This window comes from Poromitra crassiceps, assembly GCF_964638095.1.
Source record: "Poromitra crassiceps genome assembly, chromosome: 7".
NCBI classification, from domain to species: domain Eukaryota; kingdom Metazoa; phylum Chordata; class Actinopteri; order Beryciformes; family Melamphaidae; genus Poromitra; species Poromitra crassiceps.
This window is the reverse complement of record NC_139628.1, coordinates 14,709,676-14,723,006: the sequence shown is the minus strand read 5'-3', so window position 1 is coordinate 14,723,006 and position 13,331 is coordinate 14,709,676. Positions and strand designations below refer to the sequence as shown.

The window sequence follows — 13,331 nt, the reverse complement described above, 5'->3', positions numbered from 1 at the left end:
TCACTCTATTTAGAGCTTACTGTACACCACTCTACACTGCCCACTTGTGGTCAAGCTACAAAAAGGCAAGTTTTCAGAAACTGCAAGTAGCCTATAATGATGCCATGAGAATTTTACTCAAAAGGCCTAGATGGTGCAGTGGGAGTGAAATGTTTGTGGCTGTAAGAGTCAATACTCTTCAGGCCGTCCTTCGGAACTTAATGCATAGATTCATGTGTCGCTTAGATGAGTCTGTGAATAGCATCATTGTCAGTATAAGTAACCCTGTGAAGAGCTGCACTAGATACTCCTCTAGCCTTAGGAGACATTGGCTTAAAAGCCTGTATTTATAAATGTCACAAATGCCCTGTCTAACATGTTCATTTGGACTGGTTTTTATTTATGTTTATTGTTGTATGTTTGTTTTTCTATGGACCACGAGTCTGCAATAAAGGCATCATTCATCATTCATTCATTCATTAACCCGCTTATACCATGGTCACTTGCCAAAGAAACAAAACAAGACCATTCATTTATATTTTCATGCATTTTGCAATCAAAATGTAGTTTTCATAACCTTGAATATGAGTTGAGAACCGGCGAGACAAAATAGTCCCCTCGAGATTAGGCTATCATTGGATAAAATGGCTGCTTAGTTTCTACACCTGGCACAATTCTAGAATCAAGCTAACTAATAATTTGGCCAATTGTAGCCTATGTAACAACATACAAAATAAAACGGCAACGTCTAAGAATGCAACGCCATGTAACTGGGTCGTTTAAACTCGCATTCCAGGGAATTGCGTTAACGTCTGCGGGTCTTAAGACGTAAATGGCGCGAGGCAGGAGTAGACTGAAAACTTTCAGTATGTTGGAGTCCAGGTATGTTTTGTACAAGGATCTCAGTGTGTTGCTGTTAACTCCCCATTTCGTTGTTTTCTTTTTGTTGATCTCGTCTTTTTCCTCTTTGACTTGATTTGTAAAGAGGCAGCGCACGCTCTCCCAGAGCGCCTGGCTGCTGGTTGCTGCAAGTTGTAAACAGAGGGTTTGACAGTTGACAGCTGAGAGCCCGGCTTCTGTCAGCTGACCAGAACGAAAATCAGATTTCTAAATAGCCGTTATTTTAATAAACTGAGCACTCAGGGGTAATCTAAATAGTTACTTTGACCGACTACATTTTTTTCTCAACTTAGAAAAGTGCCATATTAAGCGTTAACGGTGGTATAGAGCTCAAACTGCTCTCTTGATAACACTGTTGAAACTATGGCACATTGATATGAATGGTGAACAGACCATTTGGCTGAACGACTTTACCAACTGTACATTATCACTTTTTAATGGACACCCTGCAGCCAATCAGAATCGAGTATTCACCCAGACCATGGTATAAATAATATAATATTTTATGTGTTTTAATAACCAGTATGATCAATTCAATCCATCCATCCAACCACAGGAAGCATAGATTTCAAGTGTACATACTGTATGTGTGTGTCCTTACTTACCCCAGGTAAGCATTCATACTGTGGAGTGTTTTGGGTAGCTGCTGCCTACTGCTCCCATCAGCCATCTTGACATCAGAGAGACTGTGTTTCTGAGAGAGGAGGAGAGGAGAGGAGAGGAGAGGAGAGGGGAGGAGAGGAGAGGAGAGGAGAGGAGAGGGGAGGAGAGGAGAGGAGAGGGGAGGAGAGGAGAGGAGAGGGGAGGAGAGGAGAGGAGAGGGGAGGAGAGGAGAGGAGAGGATAGGAGAGGAGGGGAGAGGAGAGGAGAGGATAGGAGAGGGGAGGAGAGGAGAGGGGAGAGGAGAGGAGAGGAGAGGAGAGGAGAGGAGAGGAGGGGAGAGGAGAGGAGAGGAGGGGAGAGGAGAGGAGAGGAGAGGAGAGGAGGAGAGGAGAGGAGAGGAGAGGAGGAGAGGAGAGGAGAGGAGAGGAGAGGAGAGGAGGGGAGAGGAGGAGAGGAGAGGAGAGGAGGGGAGAGGAGAGGAGAGGAGAGGAGAGGAGAGGAGGAGAGGAGAGGAGAGGAGAGGAGAGGGGAGGGGAGGAGGGGAGGGGAGGGGAGGGGAGGAGAGGAGAGGAGAGGAGAGGAGGGGAGAGGGGAGGAGAGGAGAGGAGAGGAGAGGAGAGGAGAGGAGAGGAGAGAGGAGGAGAGGAGAGGAGGAGAGGAGAGGAGAGGAGAGGAGAGGAGAGGGGAGGAGAGGAGAGGAGAGGAGAGGAGAGGAGAGGAGAGGAGAGGAGAGGAGAGGAGGAGAGGAGGAGAGGAGGAGAGGAGAGGAGAGGAGGAGAGGAGAGGAGAGGAGGGGAAGGGAGGAGAGGAGAGGAGAGGAGAGGAGAGGAGAGGAGAGGAGGGGAAGGGAGGAGACGAGAGGAGAGGAGAGGAGAGGAGAGGAGAGGAGAGGAGAGGAGAGGAGAGGAAAATATGTATTTATTTTTTGTTTTATTTACTTTTTGATTGATTTATTTGCACATATTAAAATCAAAAACAGACAAAAGGGTGAAGGGGGAAAAAAGAAGGATTGTGCCAGTAGAGACAGGAAACCCTATTGGCCTTATTCTGGGCTTATTCTTAAGAAATTAGACCAATAGTAATAATAATCCGAACAAAGCATACAGTCTAAACAAAAACAAGAGAAAAGAACACGCAAACAAGAAACAAGAAAAAGACAAACTGCAAATAAAAAAAGGAGAAAAGAACAAAAAAAAGATAACAAAAGAGCAGCAACCAAAATTAAACATTGAAATAAATTTAAGTAAATTTAAACATTGAAGTAAATTCATTCACACCAGCCATTCTCAACCACTGGTAGGCCTCAGAGTGCCATCTAGTGGATTGCAATGGCAGTGGAACCCCCAAATGGTTAGATTAAAATTATCTCAGTGGTGGATTCAGTCTTCCCCAATGAGTAACGACTTTGCGATCAGACAACAGGGCCTCCCCAGCCCATTTTTCCAACCGCTCTCTCATTGGTGCTACGACCTGTCACTCATTCAATTTCACCCCCCTAGATGTGCCCTCAAACCCCAGCAGTGGCTGTGAAGTGGCACAGACTCATTCATGTAGTATGAAGCAGGAGCGCAGCGATTCAACGTCAGATTTGAGTCTGGGGAGGGACTATCAATCTACTAATTCCAGGAATCTGTGTGTGTGTGTGTGTGTGTGTGTGTGTGTGTGTGTGTGTGTGTGTGTGTGTGTGTGTGTGTGTGTGTGTGTGTGTGTGTGTGTGTGTGTGTGTGCGTGCGTCTGTCTGTGTGTCCTTCACCTATCTTGAGAAGCGTTCCTCCGATTGGCTTCACACTTGCCAGGTTTGTTGCCGGGGACACAAGGAAGTGCAGTGTCGGATTTGGTGCAATATGGACGTGCAATATTAACACATTGAGTGCCACAGCGCTTCAGTAAAATTGTCTGGAGCCTGTGCCAGATTCACTTCCATTCAGTTGAAAACAGCTATAGAATTTTTTCTATTAGGGCTATATGAACAGGGTTCATCAAAATGAAACATTGGACACTCCTACTTCTTTCAAAGAAGAAATTTTGTTTCTAGACAGTTCCATTATGAAATGACAGCCTCTGAAAAAAGCGCACTTTCAAGGGTTTTCTGCTGTCTTTTTTTACTTTTCGAAATAAAGTCACTTTTATGAATACTCTAATTTCAAGCGCATTCACTGACTCTGGCTGGTGTTTTCTGATGTAGTGACATGGTGTGGTTCTGTGTGCAGCCTGCGTGCCCCCCCCCCCCCCCCTTCTCCACCCCGGAGCTGCGGGCTCCTCCCCACACTGTCTTCGCAGCCTCAGTTTTTGCCCCGGGCGGATTTCAGTGCAACGAGGAAATGGCAGGCGGGACTGAGGGAGAAGGTTTAGCCGTTCGGCTTCGGGCTGCCTTTCTGGCGGGTGGTCGTGTGGAGGGGCTGTGTGCAGGCGGATAGACAGCGGCGGAGGAGCTCAGTTGTGGGCTCGGATCGCAGCCAACTGTGGCTGCGGACAGAGCAATCTGTGTGGCTCTGGCTGGCTGCAGCATGCGTCGGTGTCTCTCTGATCACGGCGTTCTCCGTTTTCTCCTGCACAAAGTGAAGGATCTGAGGTGGGTGGCGCAGCTCCCGTATAGAGTTTTAAGGTGGCGCCGTGTGATCCCTTGAAGGGATTCATGCTCACTGGCTGGGTACGACCTTAAACAGCAGAATTATGGAATAATATGAATTATGATTTTAGGACGTCCACAGACGTCCTTGGCACTCCTCGTTACTTTTTTTTAGGACGTCCAGAGACGTCCTTGGCACTCAATGTGTTAAAGGAGCATTTCAGTGTTTTTCAACCTGGACCTTATTTTCATAACTTTTTGTGTCTAAATGACTAATCTGAAATGTGTGTATGGTTTTCTGCTTGTTTTTGATCCAGTGTTGAGCGAGATTGCGGCAGGGGGCATACGTGCACCGTGCATGTGGGTTCACTAAATGAGCTTGTTTTTGCAAAGTACAGGCTCAGATTGTAAGCATATAGAGAGAGAACGGGCACTGCACTAGCCATGAAAAAGCAGCGGACGACAACAGTGATTTAGATGGCGGGGGCCTTACGTGGGGCATGAGGTCATCGCCTGTCACCACGGCAACCTTGAGGTCGAGGCCTGCCTTCTTGATGACTTCCTGTATGGCCGCGGCACAGGCCAGAGGGTTCACGCCGCCCGCGTTACTGACCACACGGATACCTGGAAGAAGAGACAGAGAGTGCGTTTAGATGCATGCTAACAGTTAGGGATGTCACGATACTAGAAAATGTCGATACTCAATACTATTTTCGATACCACGGGGTAAATGAGAACAGGAAAAGGCATATAAATAAAGACAGACAGATGGACAGAAACACGCTTCTCCATAATCTCGGGCTGCTAAAACTCTGCTAAACTGCTAAAAACTGTACATACACAGCAGGTTAGCCCTGCTCTAGTTAAGTTAAGTTATCCTTTATTTATCCCCTTGGGGAAATTCATCCTCTGCATTTGACCCATCCTCTACTAGGAACCTTCCTAGAACTAGGAGCAGTGGGCAGCCACTGTGCAGCGCCCGGGGACCAACTCCAGTTCTTTTGCCAGTACCTTGGTCAGGGGCACTGACAGGAGTGTTGTTAACCCTAACATACATGTCTTTCTTGATGGTGGGAGGAAACCGGAGCACCCGGAGAAAACCCACACGGACACGGGGAGAACATGCAAACTCCACACAGAAAGGACCTGGGACGGACCGGGGTTCGAACCCGGGACCTTCTTGCTGTGAGGCAACAGTGTTTAACCACTGAGCCACCGTCCCGTCCTAGTCATCAGCCTATCACAACACTTTGAGCTTGTTGAAGCAACAGATACCCATGATGATAGGGAGAGAAAAATCAGTACTGTTTGATTTTTCATTAAGAAAAAGCACTGTTGGTATCGATAAAAAATGCAGATGAGTATTTTTTGTATTAATACTTATTGATCCTCTCGATACTTCTTGACAAGTTGACAACCCTACTAACAGTTGTTTGATCTTAACTTGATCAAGGCAATATAGAAACTTGGTATGTTGCACTCAAAACCTGATGTTTTCATGTTGTTTTTCTAGAATAGATGGATGTAAACATTTCTGCAATACTGAACAGAGCGCTGGTACAGAGTTGAGAAGATGCAGGAAAACCAGCTTTGTATCATTATAATGTGGGTGGTACCACATATATGCAGATGAACAATCTATACTGTCCCTCTATGTTGCCTGCACCCAGAGCTCCCTGTTTGTTCATCTGCCAGCCCAAACTCCGCCTGCCAGCTGGTATGGCTCGTTAAAGTCGAGCTGAACCCAAAAATGACTTTTCTTTTCTTTTAGTTCAAATACCTGGGTATGCAGTGCACCTATTTAATAATGTATGGAAAAAAAAATCACAAAAATCTAATTTCTTTAGTTTTTCACACTTTTTCACATCAAAAGTTCATTTTTCAAGATTTCATTGATAACAGAAATCTACAGTTTTCTGACATCACCTAAGACTATCAAATTTCTACCCCATTTCAACCAATCATATCACGACATGGCAGCTGTCAATCAAATCTTCATTTCAGGATAATTTTCTCTTCCAAATTAAGTAGAAAATGGCGCCTAGTGCCCGTCATCTGGCAGAATTCCTATCCCATAAACTAACCACTAACTTGGCCAATTGTATGAAACATGAACAAAAAACAAAAACAATAATCTCTAAGAATGCAAAGAAATGTAACTGGCTCGTTAAAACGCACATTCCAGGAATATCGTATTTACAGAAATAGCGTAAAAGGCTTGGTTGTCAGGGGTCTCCCCTCGGAGATTCCAGGCGGGCGGGCAGCACCCATGCATCGGATTGTCCGCTCGCTCCGCACGAAGCAGCTGGCTGCCTGGTACTCCGCGGATCCCACTCGCGTAGCGCGACAACACGCTGAATCCCACTCGATTTGGGGGTGGAAGACACCATGATTGACCAATGCCAAAGCCAGTCGACAGAATTGTCAAATCAAATCATCGACATGATACTATGACCCGCCTCTCAACTTGTCATCTCAGACAAATTATGTTTTCAGTCTGAAACGGACTGCGAACGACGAACGGGTTCAGTTCGACTTTAAAGCTCCCCATGCAACTGACTGGAGGTGCACATACAAAAATGTGTAAATACAATCTGCAGCTCGAATAATAGCCATGCGATCTGCTCTACTTCCTCGTACCAGTGACGTCACTGGTACGAGGAAGTAGAGCAGATGCTGAAGCCGCGCCCCAGAGACTGAAGCCTTGTTCGGAATGGTTTACTCACTCACTCATTCACACACTCACTATTCCCCATGTGCTGTTTATCTTAAGTGAACTATTTGGGAAACGATGAAACAAAGACACTACCTCACTCTTCTTCTCCTTTGGTAAACACGACAGCATTGCATTGTGGTTTATGGGAGAAAACGTAGGGTACATTCGCTGTTCACTAGAAATTGCAGTGCATTGTGGGTAGTTTATAGTGGACTACATAGTGAATCAAATTAACAGTTGAGAATTCGGACACGAGTAAAAAAAGAAATGGCGAACACACTATAGTCCACTATTTCTGTAATATGCACCAGTTTTGAACAGGGCTAGAAGAAAGCATTAAACGTTTTTCACTAGGGCTGAATGGTTCTGCTTGGTTGGTCGACACTAGGGCATTCACGACTAGTGAATTTTACTAGTCGACTAGTCGTCCCTAAAGGTAGTCGACTAGTCTTTTTTTTTTTTTTTTTTTTATCTTTAAGGAAGAACATGAGGTATTTACACAACATACATGGACTATCATATCCCATATCCCATATCCCCCACAAAGAACATCAAAACACAACAAAACAAAACAAGAAAACTGCATAAGATACACAATAATCCAAGAACAAACAAGACTATTGGACAAACAACCAAACAAAAACAATGCATTCAGCTCGTATCCTGATAGGCCTAATGACACTGGGGTAAAAAGTTCTTAAAGTCAAACTCTGTATGTGGTTGCCATATTTTGGGGATGTCTAAGAATCTGCCTTTGCTCTTGTAGTAAACGTTATCCAACGTATGGTAGCTTGAGAGTTCATTCCACCAGTGAACTACAGCTGGGGGATTGGATGCTTTCCAATTTAAAGCTATGCATTTCCTAGCTGCCAAGAGGGCAAGATCTATGTATTTACTTTGAATGCATTGTTTTTGTTTGGTTGTTTGTCCAATAGTCTTGTTTGCTCTTGGATTATTGTGTATCTTATGCAGTTTTCTTGTTTTGTTTTGTTGTGTTTTGATGTTCTTTGTGGGGGATATGGGATATGATAGTCCATGTATGTCGTGTAAATACCTCATGTTCTTTCTTAAAGATAAAATAAATAAATAAATAAATAAAAACAAAATAAAAAAACAAAAAACAAGAAAAACGACTAGTCGACTACTAAGCACAGTGTCGACTGTCGACTAGTGGTTTTACTAGTCGACTAGTCTGTGAATGCCCTAGACGACACAGGAAGTAATCTAGAGGAAATGTAGAATGTTTATGTTGACAAGTGAAAACCGTCTATTGCCTTACGCGGTTCGCGGTCTTAAAGGGATACACACACAAATGCTGCATCAGGTATCAATGGGTTAAGCAGATGAACCCCAGCGCCCCACTCACCTTTCTTCTGGATGTCATTAATGAACGGAGCCAGAGCTGCTTGGACAAAGTCTGGAGCGTAGCCCATATTCTGCAGGAGGAGAGGACCAGGCTAATTAACGCAGTGAATAATAAGCATCACACTGATTCAGCAGGTAAAGTAACAGTTTACATGCTAAATCTTTAAAGAGTACATTTGTACGTGATTTTTTATTTTATTTTATTTATAACCCATATGATGCGAGCACCTGCTCCCCCGGCATTTTCACATGATCTAATCTGGCCCCCATTCAAAAAAGTTTGGACACCCCTGGGTTAGGTGAATGGAAAAATCTCAAAGTGAACTTGCTTGATTAACCAATATACTGCCTGGAGGGACACAGATGGTATATTTTGAGAGACAAGCTGAGGGCCCTCTAAAATCGCGGACTTGGGACATGGCCGCTTTACAGCATGTGCGCCTGATTCCATCCTTCACTCCCAAATACATCCTAACATGCTTATATTTATCTTTAGACCAAGGTGCAATATCACAGTCAGTAGAGCTGCAACCATTAATCGATTACGTGTCAACTATTAAATTAGGCGCCAAATATTTTGATAATCGATGAATTGGATTGAGTAATGTTTTAAGAAGAAGAAAGGAGTCACAATTCTCTGATTCCAGCTTCTTAAAGGTGCATATTTTCTGCTTTCTTTACTCCTCTATGACAGTCAAATTAATCTCTTTGGGTTGTGGACAAAACAAAGATTTGAGGACGTCAACTTGGGCTTTGGGAAACACTGAATGACATTTTTCACCATTTTCTCACATTTTATAGACAAAACAACTAATCGATTAATCAAGAAAATAATCGACAGATTAATCGACAATGTTTAATCATTAGCTGCAGCCCAAAGTCAGACAACAGGACACACACACACACACACACACACACATGTGCGCGCACACCCAAACACACGCACACACACACACACACCCGTGCGCGCACACCCAAACACACACACACACACACACACAGGTGTAACTCACAGGCATCTTGGTCTTGGCCGCGGTGAGCAGAGACATGGTGATCTCACTGAGGTAGTCAAACACCAGGAAGTCCAGCTTCCCACTGTAGATCAACTGGGGCACTACACACACACAGACACACACACACACACACGCACACATGCACACGCACACGCACACGCACACACACACACACACACGCTCACACACACACACACACACACGCACGCACGCACACACACACACACACACACACACACACACACACACACACACACACACACACACACACACACACACACACACACACACACACACACACAGACAGCTGAAAGCATTGAAGGTTAAAATACATAGATTCAGGGCAGAGCACTGCTGGGGTTGTTCTTTATTGTTTATTAAAAGGATCCCCATTAGCTGCCACCTAGATGACAGCTAGTCTATGAGGTCCAAGAAAACACACATTACATGACACACAATAATTAAAATAAAATAAAACACAAAGGAAAAGAAGAGAAGAAAGAATAACAAGCAAATATATGCTATGACAGACAATAGCATGGTCAGCTAGCTCTCTAGCTGATATATGCTATGACAGACAATAGCATGTTCAGCTAGCTCTCTAGCTGATATATACTATGACAGACAATAGCATGGTCAGCTAGCTCTCTAGCTGGCCAACAGCCCAAATAATATATGGTCCATACAACTCTATGCTTTAGAAAACAAACATAGAAAGGAAAAGTGATGTGACAAACATCAGTGTGTGTGTGTGTGTGTGTGTGTGTGTGTGTGTGTGTGTGTGTGTGTGTGTGTGTGTGTGTGTGTGTGTATGTGTGTGTGTGTGTGTGTGTGTGTGTGTGTGTGTGTGTGTGTGTGTGTGTGTGTGTGTGTGTGTGTGTGTGTTAGGGCATTCACAGACTAGTCGACTAGTCGACTAGTAAAACCACTAGTCGACACTGTGCTTAGTAGTCGACTAGTCGTTTAAAAATATCGTTTAGAAATATTGACTGATGAAGTCTAGGATACATTTTCTTTTCCTAATTATACAGTATGTAGCATGTTGGAATGAAACCCTTCATATAGACTCACAGTAAGTGGGTAACACTTTCTAATAACATTCAGTCATAAGTCATTAACCTTTAGTTAATGATGAACTAATCACTTACAAAACATGAATATACATTTGTAGATGATTAATAAATGTTATGTTAACATAGTAAATGATGTGTAAATAATTTACAATTAATTTACAATGCTTTCTGCATCCCCTAATCTAAAGTGTAAACCATTCATCACACATAAATGTGCCTCAAGTATGGCCTCAGTAAACACTTTCCTAATGAGTTTATGGTCTCTCAATCACTAGTTTGAGACTATGTTGTATTTGCAGACTATGTTTTGGGGCGTGATTGACAGGTGGCTTGTCCACTGATCACACAGCTCACCGATGACGGACCAATAGCAGGCCGTGCTCTGTGAGGAACCCCTGGACTTGTGTCGAGATGCAAGATGGCAATGGCCAAAATGCCATAATAAGTCCACAGACCAATGGGTCGCTCCCTGCAGGCAGCCCATTCGAAAGAATGCAGGTTCAAGTGCACTTCCACATTGGCTTCAATTTTGACAGAGCTACCCCCTTGTATGTAACACATGTATGTGTGATGAATGGTTTACACTTTAGATTAGGGGATGCAGAAAGCCTTGTAAATGAATTTTAAATGATTTACACACCATTTATAACAGGTGAGGAACACTTTATTTACTAAAAGTTTATAGATGACTTACAACGCATTTGTGATATATTAACATAGCATTTATGAATCATTTACAAATGTATATTCATGTTTTGTAAGTGATTAGTTCATCATTAACTAAAGGCTTATAAATGACTTACGACTGAACGTTATTATAAAGTGTTACCGACTTCAGCATCATTTAATTTACAAGAGGTTCACACATTAGCGAATGTAGAAGAATGGCTGTTTTGATGGTTCTCTCTACCTACAATGCAGATAGCCAAACTGCTGGACAACATCATACAATAGGGATGCACGTCCCAATATATCGGCAATCATATCGGTATCGGCCGATGTTAGTCATTTTTTAACATATCGGCATCGCTCTGATGTTACAGTGTTAATATCGGTTATCTGTATCAGCCAAAATTGCCACATTGAGAGGAAACAATGCGGTGAATCTATGATTTATGGGCTTTTCCACATGTTTTGGAAATAAAGAAATGCATTACTTTTTCAAATTCACTGTTTACATCATGTGTTTTTCCATACGTACAAAATTTGATGATCATAGAAAGTTTTTTTTTAAATACAAATCGGCAAGTATCGGCTACCGGCCGATATTAACATTGCTGTTATCAGCAATATTAATATCGGTTATCGATATCGGCCAAAATTGTCATATCGGTGCATCCCTAAATAACAATATTGTCAGATTTGTGTGTGAGAGACAGAATCTCATCAAATGGGGGTCCTAATGTGGACTAAATCAGGGGTCCTAATGTGACTAAATCAGGGGTCCTTGATGTGAAAAAGGTTGTGAATCACTGAAATAAATAAATAAAAAAGTCAGCTATTTCAGCTGACTCAGGGGAGGGCAAAAAACTATTCCAGAGTGCGATACTGACTTACATGAAGTAACCCAAGGGCCACACATTGATACTGACTTACATAAAGTAACCCAAGGGCCACACATTGGACATTGGGAGTCTCTCTATTTTTAACCCTCTCTCCCGCTGTGATTGGTAATTTCTCTAGTTAATCTCCTGATATCATAGTGATACAAATCAAATGGCTGTAGCGGATGAGATTTATTAACATAATACTGTCTTTTATTGACTTTTTGGGGGTTGTTTTGTTTTCCTTTGAGGACATTGGGGGGTGGATTGAGATGGTCCAGGGCTGGGGCATTTTGCTCATGTATGATTGGCTAGAGTGCCAGGATCTGATTCCCCCACTGCCACATCCAGTGAACATAGGGTTTATTCCAGTTGGGATTTAATTAGCCGTGACTTTTGCTCCAGTTAGCAGACAGCTAGCAGCCATACAGGTTGAGTGACAGCAATATATTTTGGCTGTACTACCTGCTGCTATCACTGCCCACCCAAGTCACCCATTTTGTGTCTAAAAGGCAGGAAGTAACAGGTGCAAGCAAAACAGTTGGGTTTCCAACTTTCCGATCCGTTACTGCTTGCACCTGTGTTCCTTCCTGCATTTTAGACACAAAATGGTTCAATTGGGTGGGAAGTGAAAAAGGCTAATGTTGTCAACAGCACTTTAAGTTGATCAATACAGATTTGTCCACTTTTATGTCCATCTTGAAACATATATCTCTAGCTAAGCATCATGTGGAGTGTAACTATGTGCTAAATGTTTTTGCAGCTATGTATGTTACAGCCTATGTAGCTAAAATGCTACAAGCTTGAGCTCAAGCCAGTTTGTGTGAGTTTACCTGAAGTGGCGGTGTCGCCCCAGAAGCCAGAGGCACAGCCGATCCGCACTGTGTTCTTCACAGCAGAGGTCGTGTAAGCTTTGAGCGTGTTGGTGTTTTGGCATGTTGACAGCAGCTTGACAGGCGAGTTACAGTGCAAAAACCTCCAGTTACATAACGAGGTTGCGGACGTGTTCAAGTTATTTCCGTGTGAGAGCCGTCGGAAAGCCGCCGTGTGCGCGACACGGAATACATGTGGAAAATGTGACATTTGTAAATGAATGTGTGTACGCTGCGAAGCAGTGAGAAAGTTGACTCCTCTCCCCCCAGAGGTGCAAGGTACACTGGTCCGTCGATGAAAACAGTCCGACGGGAAACACGGGACGGAACCTTTGTCCTACGCCTGGGTTGCGTGTCTCCGTGAATTTGACAACGATTTCTCACAATTCCACTCCCGGTTTAATGATTTTGCCTTCAAAATAAAAGCACGATAAAGTTCGGTTTTTCCAATTAAAATAATAAAATAGTAATCTAACTATGAGACCCTCATAATTACCTTTCAGTGGTCTGAGAGAGCATGGAAAGCATGGATTTTGCATTTACAGAAATGCAAACAGCTGTCAATGCACTATTTTAGCGAGTTTTAATCAGGTTTGAATGAAGGCTTTTTTCTTTTTGGAAAATCCTGACCGGAAGTCGAACATAGTTGCAGATAGGACTAGCTTTTGTCGTTCACATGCTTCTTCACGCACATCAT

The 13,331-nt window shown here is 43.3% G+C and overlaps 1 protein-coding gene across 1 annotated transcript; it reads right to left on the bottom strand.

Moving 5' to 3' along the window:
- Positions 1 to 1,449: 1,449 nt before the first annotated feature.
- Positions 1,450 to 12,884, bottom strand: LOC310780217 (uncharacterized protein). Its single transcript, XM_083640800.1, has 5 exons — positions 12,596 to 12,884; positions 9,146 to 9,246; positions 8,134 to 8,203; positions 4,545 to 4,675; positions 1,450 to 1,573 (listed from the first exon to the last, which is right to left on the bottom strand). The coding sequence occupies exons 1-5, from the start codon at positions 12,843 to 12,845 to the stop codon at positions 1,481 to 1,483; spliced, it is 645 nt and encodes a 214-aa protein (XP_083496926.1). The 5' UTR covers positions 12,846 to 12,884; the 3' UTR covers positions 1,450 to 1,480.
- Between the last annotated feature and the right edge of the window lie 447 nt (positions 12,885 to 13,331).